Source organism: Ranitomeya imitator, chromosome 10 (assembly GCF_032444005.1).
Source record: "Ranitomeya imitator isolate aRanImi1 chromosome 10, aRanImi1.pri, whole genome shotgun sequence".
NCBI lineage: Eukaryota > Metazoa > Chordata > Amphibia > Anura > Dendrobatidae > Ranitomeya > Ranitomeya imitator.
Window position 1 is genome coordinate 81,778,503 of NC_091291.1, and position 19,813 is coordinate 81,798,315.

Sequence of the window (19,813 nt, forward strand, 5' to 3'; positions counted from 1 at the left end):
GATGCGACGTGTGGCGATACGTCGCAATGCGTCGCTAATTAAATTGTAACAACTCTGCTGGCATCACGGCATGGCCTCACATCTCTCACACTATCTTACCCACTGCTCCAGGCCATGATGTGGTTTCTGTTTCATGCCAGCTCCATGTTCTGTGTCTCTGCTCTCTGCATGCCTCATGGCTATGTGTATAGGGGGCCGGCGCCTGAACTCTCTGGTTCTTATAGGAATCAGGTGCATCTGTCCAATCAGTTCCTGACCAATTATCAAGAGGCCTCCTGTATATAGTGCAGCTCCACCCTGTGGTCTGGGCCTGTGCAATGTGTTTGCTCAGTTAGTGTTTTGCTGCTGAGTTTGCCAGGTCTAGCTCTGTGTTGCTCCCTCTCTGGAGGCTTTTCTCTGTGCATTTGCCTTTATCTTTGTCCGCCCTCCAGGAGGCAGAATACCCTGGTCCCTGTGTCTTTGTCCTTGTGTCTTGTTCCATTGCCTTGTCTGTACTTAGTCTTGTCTCGGTCTTCTTGTCTGTGGCTTCCTTCCCTGCTGTGTCTTTCCTTGTGTTCTCGGTCTGCTTGCACTCCGCACTCTTGCGGCTCTGCCTGCTCTGCATCTTGGTGGCTTTGCCGCTGCTCCGCACTTCTGCTCCGTCTTGCTCCGCTCCGCTCCCGTTGCTGCAGAAACCTCTTGCTGCAGTTCCCCTCTGCAATCCTTGCAGTTCCACTTTGCTTAGCTTCTGCAGTATCTCTTGCTGCAGCTTCTCTCCACATTCTTTGTGGCTCTGCTCAGCTGTTGTCGCTACACTATCTCTTGCTGCTTTTCCATTCCTATCTGCAGTCTTTCACTCCTCTCCTGTGTGAACAGGTCCCTACCTGTTCCTCCAAACTATATATCCCTACCTGTTCCTTCATCTCACTCACAATTGGACTGCACTCGGGTGTCATCTGAGTGCAGCCTGATTCTAATATCTCATCAGCTAGTCCTGTGTTTCCTGCCGTCCTAGCCAGTCCTGTCTCCTGCCGTCCTAAGTCAGTTCTGTGTCTCCTGCCGTCCTAGCAAGCCCTGTGTTCTCTGCCGTGTCTCTGCCAGCCCTGTGTTCCAAACTACATATCTGTACCTGCACGTCCAGTGTGAACAGGCCCTTACCTGTTCCTTCATATACCACATCAACCAGTCCTGTGTTCTCTGCCGTGCCTCCCAATCCTGTCTCCTGCCGTCCTAAGTCTGTTCTGTGTCTCCTGCTGTCCTAGCAAGCCCTGTCTCAGCCGTGCCAGCCTACTCGTCTGTGTTCCAGCCATGCTCTTCTGCCAGTCCTGCCTAATGCCTGCACCAATCCTGGTGTTCCTGTCTCCCAAGTGGGATCAGCAGCCACAGCCAGACACCACCCTGGAGTAGCACCTGGCAGCTGCCTGCTGCACAAGCCTGACCTCACCATCAGAGGCTCCAGTGAAAACCCAGGCAGCTGTCATAGTCACGCCCCTTCCAGGGTAGTCTGGTATGTGGCACAGTGGGGCCACAAACCCCCCGAGCTCACGCCCACCAGTCAGGGTGTGAGCGTAACATAAATTCTATGGAGAAGAAACGCATCCTGCGGGCATTTTTGCAGGATGCGTTTTTACTCCAAAACGACGCATTGCGACGTACGTCAAAAAATGCTAGTGTGAAAGTAGCCTCTGGAGCTTAACTATTATTGCACACAAAAAAAAAAAGATGAAAATGATCCCCCATGCCTTATATCATACTGATAAGGTTCGGTAAGTTGAACTAAAGCAGCAGCACATAAAGTTCCTTAGGATGACCACACACTTCACTGACCATGTGGGGAGAAGGGAATTTTTCCTCGAGGAAAAAAAAAACAGGTTGAGCATTTCGGAACATAACTGCCAATCCTTAGGGAGGCCAATATATACATTAGCTGGTCTGACAGTTCCAGTTTTGGCCAACTTTTATCCAATGACCTTTTTTAAGGTCTCCATACACATTACACTAACATGGCCTGGCTCGGCTGACAGTGTAATGTGTATGTGGAATTCGCGACTCTCCCCCTGACAGATGATGTCCGGCATGTCCGATGGAGGAGTCAGGAGAGATATCTGTTGTCTGAAGGATGAAAAAATGATCTACAATGACTTCACTTTTGATGACTTCTGATCAGCACCTTTATCCTCACATGTAAAGTGCCATGGAATAAATGGTGCTATAATAATAAATAATAATAATGACACAATAGACAATAATAGGATCAGGCAACAGTAGATTATGGTGCCACAGGAATGTCTTTATACATTAGTGTCTCTTTACCATTTTTCTAGGATTTACAAAGTAGCACATTATGTCCAAATAGTAACTGGAATGCCAAAGACTACAAGTGCAGGAGAAAAGCAAAAAAGACTGTCGGCATGGTTTGGTTTCGCCTCCTGCTCCCTCCTCTGCTCTGGTCGGCATGGTTTGGCTTCGCCTCCTGCTCCCTACTCTGCTCTCATCGGCATAGTTTGGTTTCGCCTCCTGCTCCCGCCTCTGCTCTGATCGGCATGGCTTGGTTTCACCTCCTGCTCCCTCCTCTGATCGGCATGGCTTGGTTTCACCTCCTGCTCCCTCCTCTGGTCGGCATGGTTTGGTTTCACCTCCTGCTCCCTCCTCTGATCGGCATGGCTTGGTTTCACCTCCTGCTCCCTCCTCTGGTCGGCATGGTTTGGTTTAGCCTCCTGCTCCCTCCTCTGCTCTGATCGGCATGGTTTGGTTTAGCCTCCTGCTCCCTCCTCTGCTCTTGTCAGCATTCCTTTCCTCCTGCTTCCAGAATGGCTGCCACTGTGACATGGGAAGTTCAGTGGGAAGTCTAAACCACAGAAGTATGGAGCTCCAGGCATTGAGTCCATACATATAAAATGTATATATTTCATTTTCAGTCCCAGGGTGCAGGATCACTATAATGTTCTTGGCCTACAACTCCAAACTTCACATTGCCTATTAAAGTCGTAAATCTCCACAATGTCCCCAAAACTCTGTAGCAATTTCTGTCTGGTGCTCGGATTTATTGAAGTAATATTCTTGCATCAATCTGTTCGGTTTTTCGATTTCTGCTCTTAAAAAACTAATATTACTCTCAGAAAATAGCCAGAAGTGATGCAATGATTACAAAATATCTCCCATTTGTATGGGGTGAATGATGGTGAAATCCTCACAGTTAGCCAGAAAACACTTCGTGGAGGCCTCAGATTCTTAAGTGAAGTTCTGCTGTAGAGAAATTTAATAAAGGAACTCATCAACTCCAGAAACGTCAGTTCCTTGCAGATACAGTGGTGATCTGCAGGTTCATATGATGCCTGGCTGATTGAATCTGGATTATAATTTCTCAAATTCTCACGATAGCGACTTATAATTGTGTAACGGGAATGGGTTGAACAATGTGTCCAAAAACGAACATCCATTGTGCATGCAATCGTTTAGGAGGAGGGAAAAAATTATCATTCAACTTTGGAAAATTGTATAATGTAAATGGAGATTGTTCTATAATTTGATTGACCTAAAGGAGGAGAAGACATTCAAGTCCCCAACAGACTGACCATGCTCTAAGGCAATAAATAGTTCAAGGGCAGTGGAATCATTGGAACCAATAAATATTTGGGATTATTGAACATTTTTTTGCTTTTCTAATTTGATTACATTTTCTTTATACAGAATCAACAGCAATGTTTGTACGATATTCAATATTCAAAATATGGGAATGACACGGAATACACATCATCCGCTGAACACACCGCTCCCATTTCCGTGTTACGATGTAACTATCGCTATTCAACCATCTCACCTGCACTTCTCGTCCTGTGTAAACACTTGTCAGATGTTTGCTAGTTGGCAGTTACTATCATTGTTCAGATGATTTTCTGCTCGTACAAATGAGCCCTTGTTGGAGCAGCAAATAGTGGGAAAAAATGGTATATCCTCCCTGCAGCTGCTCATTTTTAGTCATCGGGGCGGTGCAGAGAGCGGCCACAGTCACTGCTAACTTTACTGTGACCGCAATGAAATCATTCTCTGGAACTTTCACCGACAACCTGCTCTGCAGTGTGTGTGCAGCGTGCGTGTGCCATACAGGCTGTCAATCAATGTGCAGGGAACTGATTACGGTGCATTCAATGTATAGTATAGTGCATGGTGATTGTGCCTGCTCCCTGTACTGCCCCCATGACTGGAAGCCAGCAGGTGCAGGGAAGATAGAAGTTCACTTTCCCCTTGTAGCCGCTCATCCAGATGATTTAAATGCTGTTCACCAGCAGATTACCCCTATACCTGCAGATTAATATTGTTCTGGAGGTGAGCGGTTCCCCATAAATATATTGGGACATCATGGACAATACACTTATATTCCTATAATCTGACATCAGTGCTGTTTGACGTGTGCTTAAATATAATCGATTCATACAGGATCTCTAATATGTGTCCATACACATTACAAGAACATATCTGGCTATTTTCTACTGTAAAATGTCCATTCCAAATTCATTCTTGCTGCAGTAAGACCCCAGTGACTGTGCCATATAGGAAATGGACTTATTATGGGCATTATTTGGGGCACTTACATGATTAACACTCCCTTATACAAGCTTTTCCTTCTCTTTAAAACTGCAATCACACCCTGTGGCCATAAACGCTGCACTGCCGTCTTTTTACAGCTCCCCTGAATCACTTCACTTTGCAGGTGAATGTGCCAAGACACTTACCGCATGGGTTGGGTGAATGTGCCAAGACACTTACCGCATGGGTTGGTTGAATGTGCCAAGACACTTACCGCATGGGTTGTCCAACAGTGACCCTACACAATTTTTTTTGCTAGAAAAGTCCCCTAAAAATTAATTCATCACAGAGTTCCCGGTCATTGTGATCTGCGCAGAACGTGACAGGTAAATGTTTGACTGCTCAGCAGCGCCACCAAACAAGAAATGAAGCATTGCAGATGAGGTTACATATAAAGTGGGTGCGGAAAGTATTCAGACACCTTTAAATTTTTCACTCTTTGTTTCATTGCAGCCATTCGGTAAATTCAAAAAAGTTCATTTTTTTCACATTAATGTACACTCTACACCCCACGTTGACTGAAAAAAAAACCAGAAATGTGGAAATTTTTGCAAATTTAATAAAAAAGAAAAACTGAAATATCACATGGTCATAAGTATTCAGGCCCTTTGCTCAGACACTCCTATCTAAGTCACATCCTGTCCATTTCCTTGTGATCCTCCTTGAGATGGTTCTACTCCTTCATTGGTGTCCAGCTGTGTGTAATTAAACTGATAGGACTTGATTTGGAAAGGCAAACACCTGTCTATATAAGACCTCACAGCTCACAGTGCATGTCAGACCAAATGAGAATCATGAGGTCAAAGGAACTGGCCAAGGAGCTCAGAGACAGAATTGTGGCAAGGCATGGATCTGGCCATGGTTACAAAAGAATTTCTCCAGTACTCAAGGTTCCTAAGAGCACAGTGGCCTCCATAATCCTTATATGGATGAAGTTTGGGACCACCAGAAGTCTTCCTAGACCCGGCCGTCCAGCCAAACTGAGCAATCGTGGGAGAAGAGCCTTGGTGAGAGAGGTAAAGAAGAACCCAAGATCACTATGGCTGAGCTCCAGAGATGCAGTAGAGAGATGGGAGAAAGTTCCACAAAGTCAACTATCACTGCAGCCTTCCACAGTCAGGCCTTTATTGCAGAGTGGCCTGACGGAAGCCTCTCCTCAGTGCAAGACATATGAAAGTATATGAAAGCCCGCATAGAGTTTGCTAAAAAACACAAGAAGGAGTCCCAGACTATGAGAAATAAGATTCTATGGTCTGATGAGACGGAGATAGACCTTTTTGGTGATAATTCTAAGCGGTATGTGTGGAGAAAACCAGGCACTGCTCATCACCTGCCCAATACAATCCCAACAGTGAACATGGTGGCGGCAGCATCATGCTATAGGGGTGTTTTTCATCTGCAGGGTCAGGACGACTGGTTGCCATTGAAGGAAACATGAATGCGGCCAAGTACAGAGATATCCTGGATGAAAACCTCTTCCAGAGTGCTCTGGACCTCAGACTTGGCTGACAGTTCACCTTCCAAAAAGACAATGATCCTAAACACACAGCTAAAATAACAAAGAAGTGGCTTCAGAACAACTCTGTGACCATTCTTGACTGGCCCAGCCAAAGCCCTGACCTAGACCCAATTGAGCATCTCTGGAGAGACCTGAAAATGGCTGTCCACCAACGTTCACCATCCAACCTGACAGAACTGGAGAGGATCTGCAAGGAAGAATGGCAGAGGATCCCAAAATCCAGGGGTGAAAACGTGTTGTATCATTCCCAAGAAGACTCATGGCTGTACTAGCTCAAAAGGGGGCTTCTACTCGATACTGAGCAAAGGGTCTGAATACTTATGACCATGTGATATTTTTTAGTTTTTCTTTTTTAATAAATTTGCAAACATTTTTCAGTCAAGATGGGGGGCAGAGTGTACATTAATGAGAAAAAAAAAGAAATTTTTTGAATTTACCAAATGGCTGCAATGAAACAAAATGTGAAAAATTTAAAGTGGTCTGAATACTTTCCGGTAGTACCCACTGTATATCAGGATATTTTTCTGTTTCCCTTCTGTTCCGGTTTCGCATTTTCGGAATGTCAGGCGTTCAGATAATTCAACTACACGAGAAATTGAATTGCACGCTGCGCATGAGCTAATGCTGATACAACAAAATCATTGTCAAACGGTTATTGAAAATCCAAGAGGCCGTTCTGTCCCCGGAATATTTCACTGCTAAACTCGCTTATAAAGAAAAGATGCTTAATACCAAATATACAAGAGAGTCGTCATGCACTGAATCCGAGCCACAGACGTGTGTCTGGACTGTACCAGGCAATACCCAAATATCAGGCCAGAGACACAACACAGACATATATTTTTCCTTCACTAAATACATGTATTTGTATCTAACAATCATTTTTGTAATTGGGTTTTATGAACAATGTTGCACGATTTGTCTTCCGTGGCCTTCCTGTTGCACTGGCTGTTGTTGGGGCAGAACGAGTTAAATGCAAATCCCTCAGCGAGATCGTTCTGATGACGCAGTAGAACTAATAGAATAGCTAGAATAGTTTCTAACCATTATCTGTCTTTTTCTGAGCTCTTCTCACTTGATTTATGACCACATTACAGTCGAAAGTGCAGGAAATAAAAAGCCTGTAAAAGCCAAACGGTGCAAAATATTTAATGAAACCCAATTGCAAAAATGATTTTTAGCCCCAAGTACATGCAATGAAAAAAAAAAAAAGATTGTCGTCGGAGAAGGACAACACCTTTAACTCTTTGGTGCATGCGGAGTTCACTGTATAGAACCACAGCTAGCCTTAAAGTCGCACACTCAGCTCTGCTATATCTGATATAGTCAAAATGATGGTGTGTACATGATGGCACTGCCGTTATCCTCAGGCTAATCCGCAGCACGGACGCCCTGCATCCCAGACTCCATCTGTCTAATCCCGGCATTTGTGTCAGCCCTGCGCTGTACGGTATTTGTGTGTCGCCTCATGTGCTGTTGTTGTGTCTGCCTCTCCGCAGGCTGTGGGGGGCTTTTTCCTTCCTCACACCTGCATAGAATAGGGCCGAGGTGCATTACAGCCCCCCTATCGTCTCTGCGCTCCATATACTCGCCCGCTGCACTCCGCTTGTCAGTCTAAATTAGTGATGTGAGAAGTAATTGCTTGACCCGATGTATTTGTCTGGAGGTTGCAGGAACCATTCACAGTACATTGCTGATGTGCCGAAAACCACCGCGCTGATGAAATCGATGGAGTTTAGTGCCTGAGCTCACGACTTCTAGTCCGCATGCATCTAATTACAATAACGCTGAACTGTATCTAAGAATTGCATCTGATTCCAAATTAGAAGACATTTTTCGGGTTTTGATGACTGGGGAGCCGTCCTCCATGCTGAATAGGGGTCAGGGCTGTGCCTGGTAATGGAAGCTGAGGTCCATCAATGTCGCTCTGTAGAAGGGAGCGTACGGCCATGAGTATTGCTGTAATATAGGGGAGGGCTCAGCCCAGAAAAACTTCTAGGAAAGGTTCCTTGAGCCGCCTCCATTGACCCCACATACAATAATTTGGGATAGCTGTTAGTTGCTTACCAGCAGGTTTTACCCAAAAGTATAAAAGGAGGAAGAAAAGCTAGAAAATGTGCGTGCCGGACAGTAGACATCCAAAAATTTGCTTGTGTTACAGGGATTTTTCCATTTAACGCATCAACGTTATGGCCAGTCAGGGGTCGGACTACTGTGGCGCCCTTCGGTTGTCAGAACTATGATAAGTTTGTGCTGCTTTGTGTTTGATGCTTATTTCGGAGGCAGCATGGTCGAGCATTGATAAATAGGCTAGCCATGTGACTTCTAAAGAAAAAAAGCCTGCAGGGGTTTGGCTTCATTTGCCTTTGGCAGATATTTGGAAATCAGCTCTAATTGTAAAGTGCTGCGGAATATGTTGGCGCTATATAAATAAAAAAAAATATTATTATTAAGGTTTATCGAATTTGCCTCAAATTTAAAATGAAAAATTGTATTTGCCTGGATTTAACATTCTTCTGATTCGGCATGAGGAAATTCAGTAAAATATTGTCCACTTGCTGCCTATTTTGCCGACTAGGAGGCCGGGAGCGGATCACAAAATTTTTTCACTCATCTGGCCCTCACCTGTCTTGTCACTCAGCCCTGCTCCAGTCTGGTTCTTTTCCTTTGGTCTAGTGGGGTGTCTTACTCTGACATTTAACATCTTCAGGTCATCGGGCATTGACCAGGCACTATAACGTCATGATGTGGGAGACCTACGTCAGGATGAGGTTTGGGGTGTCTTACTCTGACGTCCGGCATCTTCAGCTCATCGGGCACTGACCAGGCACTATAACGTCATTATGTCGGAGAACTACGTCAGGATGAGGTTTGGGGTGTCTTACTCTGACATTTAACATCTTCAGGTCATCGGGCACTGACCAGGCACTATAACGTCATGATGTGGGAGACCTACGTCAGGATGAGGTTTGGGGTGTCTTACTCTGACGTCCGGCATCTTCAGCTCATCGGGCACTGACCAGGCACTATAACGTCATTATGTCGGAGAACTACGTCAGGATGAGGTTTGGGGTGTCTTACTCTGACGTCCGGCATCTTCAGCTCATCAGACATTGTCCAGGCATCGCAACGTCATGATGTGGGAGACCTACGTCAGGACAAGGTTTGGGGTGTCTTACTCTGACGTCCGGCATCTTCAGCTCATCGGGCACTGACCAAGCACTATAACATCATGATGTCAGAGAACTATGTCATGACGAGGTGTGAGGTCTCTGGCTGTGACGTCCGGCATCTTCAGCTCATCGAGCACTGACTAGGCATCGCAACGTCATGATGTGGGAGACCTACGTCAGGACAAGGTTTGGGGTGTCTTACTCTGACGTCCGGCATCTTAAGCTCATTGGACACTGACCAGGCACCGCAACAACATGATGTCTGAGAACTACGTCAAGACGAGGTGTGGGGTGTCTTACAAGAAGTCATTTATGTCAGAAAGGAGTTTTTGTGGACAAAATTTCTGTGCTTCTGAGTGATTAAAGATGTCAGTCCAGAAGTTAGTAAAATAATGATATTTGTGGTCTATTCTATGCATTTCGATTGTAAAGTGCCGCGGAATATGTTGGTGCTATATAAATAAAAATATTATTATTATTTTGAAGTTACAATAACGTCTTCAGAAAGCAACCACATGTACAAGGAGTTATGACGTGCATTGTTGTTGTTATGATGTCGCAGGACCTTGGAAGCTACAAAGATGCCAGGCATCTGAGGAAGTGACCACACAGGACCAAAGAGGATGACTGGATATATTCTGAGGCCAGGAGAGACACCAGCAGGAAGTAGAAATAATTGGTGCAAAGTGGAGGCTTGGAGACTAAGGAGGCCCAAAAGGTCCCTTTGGCCCATATTAAAAGACTCTTACTATAAAAGACTTGTGATTGTTGGAGGCTTATGGGAGAATTTGAAATGGGGTCCACAAGTTTCACGCTACGTCACTGGACCTCAGAGTAGAATACTGCACATTTGATTCACCAAATTTCCGGGGGTAATTGGAGAGAATCTGCTCATCCTTAGACCACAGCGGTATGGCCTTCACCCATCTGATACACACAGCATACCCTAAAAGTAATCCCCTTTTACTAACATTGCACATCTGGTCACAAAAGCATCAGACGGGCACAAATGTGCCAAACGGGGGACGAGAAAAACAGTCACATTGATGCCAACTGCTGCTGTAGTCACGGATCAGTTCCCCTAGAGCCTATCATGTAGAACCATCAGGAGATGAGATCCTTGTGAGATGGCACACCGTACCCTGCACACCATACCCAGTGCACCGTACTTTGCCCACCGCACCTTGCCCACCATACCTTGCCCACCATACCTTGCTCACCATACCTTGCCCACCATACCTTGCTCACCATACCTTGCTCACCATACCCTGCGCATCATACCCTGCACACCACACCTTACCCACGGTACCCTGCACAGCGAACTTTGCCCATCATTCCCTGCACACCACACGTTGCCCACTATACACTGCACACCGCACCTTGCCCACCTTACCCTGCACACCATACTTTGCCCATCGTCCTCTGCACACCGTACCCTGCCCTCACCCATCAGCCATATGGACCTCCTGGACTGAGCCTCGCTGTGTTTCCAGCCTCTGCTCAGACACTGGGTCGCAGCAGAGACCTGCAGTAGAGATACAGAGCCTCAGTGTCTTCTGCAGGGAGAAGGGAGGACAGAGATGTGCTGTGGAGCTTGTCAGGGGAATAAAATGAGGGAGTTTACCAACCATTACTGATTGGAGGAGTCTGTCATGACAACTGCAGAGGTGGCGGTGCATCCTGGCCCCAATCATCCCGGTAACACATGGGGCCTTGTTAAAGCCCCCCACACGTTTTATATGACTATGCGGAGATTTCTCTATACAAGTCTGAATGCACCAAACAAACGGGATCTGCAATATCATACGGAGGATGCAGCAGAGCCAAGTTTGTAATCTGGCATGATATCATGACATATAAGGTGCGGGCAGCCATACTGCAGGGACTTAGCGACTTATTTTAGTTAAGTGACGCACTCAGTTCTGCTACATCTGTACAGGGTTATTGAGTGCTGCAGCCTCAGACCATTGTGAAACATGTATGGATGTAATATGTGCATTCAGTCATGTCTCCTAGAGGTCACTCTGGCCATTACAGTGACCCCCTGTATGAAAGCTCTCCTGACCTTTGTGCCCCGCTGTGCCGCCTAATAATGCCCTGTGCATGTCATAATTACATGATTGCTACTGTGCGCACCACCTGTAGGGCTAATGAGCAGCCGGCACTGCATCGCTGGCCAATACACTCTGCTAATCAGGGAAGATTTCATTAACAGGATTTATGCTAATAACAAGAGCCATCTGAATAGATCATTAACTCTTTCTTACCAGAATATACTTTTTTTTTTTTTTTTTTACCAGTTAGGAAGCAAAACTCTGTTCCTAATGTGTCTGTCATTCCAGAGAACTGGTCATCATGGAGGGGTCCGTGATTCAGCGGCACTCATGTATGATCCGGTGAATGGTGCGACGGGGGATTGTGCATGACTATGGCTTTTAATAGACAGATTATGGTATTATGTCACCATGTCACTTTACGGCCTGAGTCAATGCCACTTGATTTGCATTTAGTAATTTCTAGGAAAAAAAATCTGAGTATCTCAGCTTTGATTCCCATGTCATTGGCTATATATATATATATTTTTTATATGCATACACACTGCAGAATGGACAGAACGTGTACGGAGGACCCCGAGATCCATTTATAAGGCTTTATTGCTTTCCTATCAGCAGTGAAATTCCCTACAATGTAGTATACAGAACAGTCAATGAAGACGTCCAACCATCTCTGCTTTATTGGTGCTTCCATGGGGCTGGTGTTCGTCTACAGCTACATTCACACTAGTGTAAGGAGAACATTGGTATTGTCAGAGGAACGACAATGGACATTTCTATCAGTAATGGTCTGCTGGGGGCTTTCAGATGACCACTTTAGATTTTGCTGTAGAAACGCAGGGAATTTCATGCCATCTGGAATCAGCCCGTCCACTCCAATGGATGTCAGCGGGGAAATTAATAGGTTGTTGGATAGGAAATGATTATCATTGGGTTTGAAAAGAAAAGTACAAGTCGATGGACCGAATTGTAGTAAATGCAGAGTTTGTGTTTCCGAGATGCCATTGAGATACACCGACTGTGGCGGTTTTTAAGCCATGTCTGGGGTCTGTCACTGTTCCTTCCAGTTCCCTGAACAGTCAAGTTTGCACATCTCATTATGACAGGAGCCTCTCCTCTGTCTGCTGCATGATTTCTTTCAGCTGGGTCTCTTTGGATTCCTCATCTGCCGCTCGAATTGTCCTTACAGCCATGGCGAACGGCATACGAAAGGTCCTACAACCAGACCACCAGCACCCGAGATGTCGAATTGATTCACCAAGATGGACATTGGCAGTGAATTGGGCCAAAATGAAGTCAACAAAGACAAAAAGAATCAGTCTGTAGCCACAAAGTTTACAGGGCGGAACTAGTTAGCTCGGGAGGATGCAGCTCAGACAGCTGTGGGGCGGCTGTATGGGATCTGCCGAGTCTACACTCTGCATCCCAGAACTAGCTCATGCACAATCACCCAGCCAAAATTAATTCTATCTGCTGCCCCCGTGTCATGGAGCTGCAGCCCCCTTGGCAACACATCCCTTATTTTAATGTTATTGTGATGAAGGGAGGGACATGTCATTCTCCATATTGGCTGGCATAGATGCCTATCGTACCCTCCCTCCCCCAATAAGGGTCAGATCACAAAGAGCTTACATTTTGCCTCCAGTTGTATTTTCCAGTCCAGAGAGCAGCACGTTCCTCGGAGTGACCCAGTGGTCCTAACGCTCTCCGCACTATGTATAGTGTATGTTCTGGGAAAGTTGCATGGTTCTTCATGCTCCTGGTCTCATACAAGTGGTGGAGATTAGCATTTAGGTCTGACTTTGGGAAAAGCAATTATGATCTCATCCCGGACATTGTCACATACTTGAAAAATTGGCAGTAATACATCTATTCTTGTCCACCTGTTGCCTTCTGAAATTGACATCAGGACTTAAATCACCAACAAGTGTGAGGTCCAGTCCCTAGAGATGGCAGAGCCACCTCCATCACCAGGACTGACACCAGAATGCCATTCTTGTAGAGTATTAGTCAATGTCGTCCATCCATATATGAGAATGAAGCCATTGTCTTACAGTCCAGCGCCGTTTTTAGATGGCACATGATGATCCTTTCTTCTCTGCTCGCCAGATAGATAATACCCCGACTTGTACGATGCGTCTCGTCTCTAGCTATGGGGCATGGTGTTCTAGATGCCACCTTGGTACCCAGAGCTGGACTCCCAGGTGGCTCTAGACCTGCAGAACTCACATCCCAAGAGTCCACCCAGACTTTCCTCTGCTCCAGCACCCATGATGGACTCCATTCATTCATTGTATTCTATATATGATTAATGGCGTGCGTCCCCTTCACCCATCCCAATAAATGACCAACTCCCCGCACTCCATTATTATTACACCTCTACTGCAAATCAAAGTTTGTCTCACCTTGGAAGACTGAAGCTATTATGAGGCTGATGGTCAGGGGCCACCACAAGCAGCGACAGCAGCAGGATCCTTTCCGATCTGGAGCCATAATCCACTGGAGAAGCATCAAATCCACGGATCTAAAGCAGGAGCAACTTAGAGACACTCTCCACCCTGCGATCCTCTTCCAGGGACATGTACCAGCAGTGCAGAATGGCACAATCCCCTGGGCATGTGCTGGTTCCTTTTAGGCTAACTATTGGGACAAGGCAGACCGCAGCCACACATCCCCCTTCTTCTCCACCCCAGGGAGACAGTGCACCAGACACAGCAGTTTGCCCAAGAGCTTTCTCCCTCTAACAAATGTGTTTCAGCTTTTCCTGGTCATGCTGTGTGAGGGTCCATGAGTGTGGGGTCCTTGGTCCTGCAGTGATGCTCCTCCAGAGCCCTGTGCCTTGTGCAGAGCCAGCTTCCTTGGACACTTTACACTTTGTGTGTCCCTGCTCCTGCCTGCTTGCCTGCCTGCCTGCCTGCCTTCCCCTGTGTGACTGACTCTGGCAGTTCTCTCTCCCTCCCCCTCTGTATGATGTCAGTGATTGGAAAGCAGGAGGGCTGGGCTTGGGAGACAATCTCTCACAGCTTTAACACTTTATTTTACTGTCCATGTAGGAAAGGCACCCACTGTCGCCCATCCCTCTGGCAGTGGGCTTTGTGTCACTATTGCTGAGGGTTTCCATGCCTCCTCTGCTGGGAGCCACCTTAGATGAGGCACCATGGACTTCTGGAGGAACCTTGTGCAGGAGGCTACAGGGTTAAACGCTCCCCTCCCCACACAGCCCTGGAAGTGAACAGTCCCTGAAATGCTTGTTGCGTTCAGACTTGTCTTCTTTGTGCAGATCCAGACCTGAAATTCGGAATCTCTTCCTGATGTGCAGGATTCTCAGGAAGGCCCATAGGTGTATCTGATGGAGGACCTCTAGCTGGTTACATGGCCTCCAAAGGGTCCTCTCTCCCCCAGGTGGAGTGGATGGTGAAGGCATGAAGAAGACACAAAGTTTACACTGAGCTTCAAATATGGCAAATATTAATTTACCATCTTCTACAGTATTCCTAACTCCTGGGTTTCTTGTATAAGATGGGTTCCATTATTGCTTCCCTGTATTTATACTTAGTTACATTGTTTTCTTCTATTTATAAATAATTACATTGCAAAGAATTCATAAAGATCTAGGTCCATCAAGTTCAACCTTTCTCCACCAGTTGTACAGTCTTGGTCACTAAATTGTTTTGTTTACAAATAATTACATTGTTTTATAAACACAACATCAAACATTAGTATAAGGGTATGTGCACACGATGCAGATTTAGTGCAGAAAAATCTGCTGCAGTTCTGCACTAAATCTGCATCTCCTGGCAGAATCTGCAGGTGCGTTTTTGATGCGTTTTTTGAGCACAAATCTGCATGAAAAACGCATGAAAAACGCATCTAAAACGCACCTGCAGATTTCTATTATGGAGGGGTGCAGAAACGCTGCAGAACTGCACAAAAGAAGTGACAGGCACTTCTTTGAAAACTGCAGCGTTTCTGCGCAGATTTTTCTGCACCATCTGCACAGCTTTTTTTTTTTCACATTGATTTACATTGTACTGTGATCACAGTGCAGTTCTGCAGCGTTTCTGCTGCAGAAAAATCTGCTGCAGTTCTGCACTAAATCTGCATCGTGTGCACATACCCTTAGGCTGTGTGCAGACATTGCAGGAGTAGTTTCTGCATCATTTCCGCACCTCTCGGCAGGATAAACACTGCAGAATATAGGGGCATTTTTGAGGAGTTTTTCTTGAAGATTTTTCCTCATTTATTAGCAAGGGTGAAATCTGCAGCAAAAAAACACTGAAACAATTGACATGCTGCAGGTTTAAATCTGCAAGGAAAAAATAAGTAACCTGGGACTTCAGGAACCACATTCACTTTGCTAGCAGTAGGAAATCTTTCAGGTTTTGTGACAAATCTGTGCAAAAAAAAAGGCTACAAATCTGCCAGGTGTGTGAGGCCCTTGACTTCTCACATTGCAGTTACATTGTTTGTTGCTTGTGTTTAGAGATGCAGTTACATTATTGCTTTCTTGTGTCTATCGATGCGACCGTAATAAAATCATAAAGGGAATCTGTCATCAGGTTTTTGCAGAGCAGCATGAAGGAGGCAAAGAGACCCTGAGGCTATGTGCACACGTAGGAAAAAGAGGGGCAGAATTTTCTGCACAAAATCCGCATCTTCTGGCAGAATCCGCAGGTGCGGTTTTTATGCGGATTTTGTGCGGTTTTTATGCGGATCTTCTGCGGATTTTGCCACTGTGGATTTTAAAACATGGAGGGGTGCAGAAACGCTGCAGATCTGCACAAAAGAAGTGACATGCACTTCTTTGAAATCCACAGCAATTCCGCACTGATTTTTCCGCACCGTCTGCACATCTTTTTTTTTCCCATTAACTAACATTATACTGTACATCACAGTGCGGATCTGCAGCGTTTCTGCGCGGCAATATCTGCTGCGGATCCACAGCAAATCCACATCGTGTGCACATACCCTGAATCCAACAATGTATCATTTAGTTTACTGGGTACAGCCTTCTGACACAGAGTTTTTAGATTTAGCAAGAAGCAGAGCTCAGACATCTTTGCCGCCCTCACCAGGCTCTGTATATACAATGTCTATAGACAGTGAGCTGCTTATCACAGACGAAGCAGAATTGGACCAGGAGCTTCTGCAGTGTTGGAGCAATGATAAGCTCCAGGTGCTAAAACAATCATTGCACATAAACAAAACTACAGAGCTTGATAAGAGAGACATCCTGAAATCTGTGTTTTAACCCCTACCTCATTCTGTCTTCAGATTACATAGCATAAACCTGCTGGCAGGTTTTAAGAAATTAAAAACCTCTTTATGACATGCGCCGTACATATATTGCACATGTCGTGTCTCTCACTTTGATGTAGGCTCCGGCGCTGAGCCCACATCTTTTCCTGCACATGTCAACTGTTTTGAACAGCTGACATGTGCCCCTAAGAGCCGCGGGTGGAATTGCGATCCACCTGCGTCTGTTAACCCGTTAAATGCCGCTGTCAATCTCTGACAGTGGCATGTAATGTGATCGTTCCGGAAGCGCGTCACTAATCCTACCCATCGGCATCTGTGTCACATGACCACAGGTCACCGATGGGTTGGCATGACAACCCAGAGTCTGCAGCAGACCCCTGTGAATGTCATTGCCGGATTAGGCCGGCGTCACACTCAGCGTATAAAAATACCGTCCGTAATTTACGTCCGTAATACGCAGAAAAGTCCCCAAAATAGTGGTCCGTATCTCCTCCGTAGGCAGGGTGTGTCAGCGTATTTTGCGCATGGCATCCTCCGTATGTAATCCGTATGGCATTCGTACTGCGAGATTTTCTCGCAGGCTTGCAAAACCGACATACGGACATACAATGGATCCATGTGCTCCCAAAAACATAAAAACATATATACTGTCTATATGTATATATATATATATATATATATATATATATATATATATATATATATATATAAATATTTCATCCAGCGCGAGATAGCTTAAAAGCCGGTAATTCAGTTGCTGGCTTTGCTATCTCCTTCCTAAACCCGACATGATATGAGACATGATTTACATACAGTAAACCATCTCATATCCCCATTTTTTTTTTTGCATATTCCACACTACTAATGTTAGTAGTGTATATGTGCAAAATTTGGGCTGTCTAGCTATTAAATTAAAGGGTTAGATGGCGGAAAAAATTGGCGTGGGCATCCCGTGTAGCGGTGGGATATGGGGTAATGAAGGGTTAATGTCACCTTGCTATTGTAAGGTGACATTAAGCCAGATTAATAATGGAGAGGCGTCAATTGTGACAGCTATCCATTATTAATCCAATAGCATGAAATGGTTAAAAACACACACACAATATTGCAAAGTATTTTAATGAAATAAACTCACAGGTTGTTGTAATATTTTATTCTACTCTCAATCCACCTGAAGACCCTCGACCTGTAACAAATTAAAAATAATAAATCAACAATATCTCATACCTTCCGTCGATATGTCCCACGATGTAAATCCATCTGAAGGGGTTAAATTATTTTACAGGCAGGAACTCTGCTATAATGCAGCTGTGCTTGTGGCTGTAAAACCCCAGCGAATGAATGGAAAGTAGGTCAATGTCCTGTAGTTACCTTCATTCACGGTGATGCGCCCTCTGCTGGATGTCCCCCTTTGAACTCGAGCGTGGGAACTTTTCTGAATATTTTCCCAGCCTCGAGGTCATATGAGGACATCCAGCAGAGGGCGCATCACCGCAACTGAAGGTAACTACAGGTCATTGACCTACTTTCCATTCATTCGCTGGGGTTTTACAGGCAGGGGCGGCTGCATTATGGCAGAGCTCCTGCCTGTAAAATAATTTAACCCCTTCAGATGGATTTACATCGTGGGACATATCGACGGAAGGTATGAGATATTGTTGGTTTATTATTTTTAATTTGTTACAGGTCGACGGTCTTCAGGTGGATTGAGAGTGGAATAAAATATTACAACAACCTGTGTATTTATTTCATTAAAATACTTTGCAATATTGTGTGTGTTTTTTTTAACCATTTCATGCTATTGGATTAATAATGGATAGGTGTCATAATTGACGCCTCTCCATTATTAATTTGGCTTAATGTCACCTTACAATAGCAAGGTGACATTAACCCCTTATTACCCCATATCCCACCGCTACACAGGACTGGGAAGAGAGTGGCCAAATGCCAGAATAGGCGCATCTTCCAGATGCGCCTTTTCTGGGGTGGCTGGGGGCAGATGTTTTTAGCCCGGGGGGGGGGGGGGGAAGAAATAACCATGGACCCTCTCCAGGCTATTAATATCTGCCCTCAGTCACTGGCTTTACCATTCTGGTGGAGAAAATTGCGCGGGAGCCCACACCAATTTTTTCCGCCATTTAACCCTTTAATTTAATAGCTAGACAGCCCAAATTTTGCACATACACACTACTAACATTAGTAGTGTGGAATATGCAAAAATATGGGGATATGAGATGGTTTACTGTATGTAAACCATGTCTCATATCATGTCGGGTTTAGGAAGGAGATAGCAAAAGCCGGCAATTGAATTACCGGCTTTTAAGCTATCTCACGCTGGATGAAATATATATATATATACAGTGGGGCAAAAAAGTATTTAGTCAGTCAGCAATAGTGCAAGTTCCACCACTTAAAAGGATGAGAGGCGTCTGTAATTTACATCATAGGTAGACCTCAACTATGGGAGACAAACTGAGAAAAAAAAATCCAGAAAATCACATTGTCTGTTTTTTTAACATTTTATTTGCATATTATGGTGGAAAATAAGTATTTGGTCAGAAACAAACAATCAAGATTTCTGGCTCTCACAGACCTGTAACTTCTTCTTTAAGAGTCTCCTCTTTCCTCCACTCATTACCTGTAGTAATGGCACCTGTTTAAACTTGTTATCAGTATAAAAAGACACCTGTGCACACCCTCAAACAGTCTGACTCCAAACTCCACTATGGTGAAGACCAAAGAGCTGTCAAAGGACACCAGAAACAAAATTGTAGCCCTGCACCAGGCTGGGAAGACTGAATCTGCAATAGCCAACCAGCTTGGAGTGAAGAAATCAACAGTGGGAGCAATAATTAGAAAATGGAAGACATACAAGACCACAGATAATCTCCCTCGATCTGGGGCTCCACGCAAAATCCCACCCCGTGGGGTCAGAATGATCACAAGAACGGTGAGCAAAAATCCCAGAACCACGCGGGGGGACCTAGTGAATGAACTGCAGAGAGCTGGGACCAATGTAACAAGGCCTACCATAAGTAACACACTACGCCACCATGGACTCAGATTCTGCAGTGCCAGACGTGTCTCACTGCTTAAGCCAGTACATGTCCGGGCCCGTCTGAAGTTTGCTAGAGAGCATTTGGATGATACAGAGGAGTTTTGGGAGAATGTCCTATGGTCTGATGAAACCAAACTGGAACTTTTTGGTAGAAACACAACTTGTCGTGTTTGGAGGAAAAAGA

At 45.2% G+C, this 19,813-nt stretch overlaps 1 protein-coding gene across 1 annotated transcript in view; it reads right to left on the reverse strand.

Moving 5' to 3' along the window:
- Nucleotides 1–14,267, reverse strand: part of NECTIN1 (nectin cell adhesion molecule 1) — a 160,947-nt gene extending 146,680 nt beyond the window's left edge. The window contains exon 1 of the mRNA XM_069741744.1: nucleotides 13,718–14,267. Within this exon, the coding sequence (XP_069597845.1) occupies nucleotides 13,718–13,823 (106 nt within the window). The 5' untranslated portion in view covers nucleotides 13,824–14,267. The remainder of the gene's footprint in view (nucleotides 1–13,717) is intronic.
- Between the last annotated feature and the right edge of the window lie 5,546 nt (nucleotides 14,268–19,813).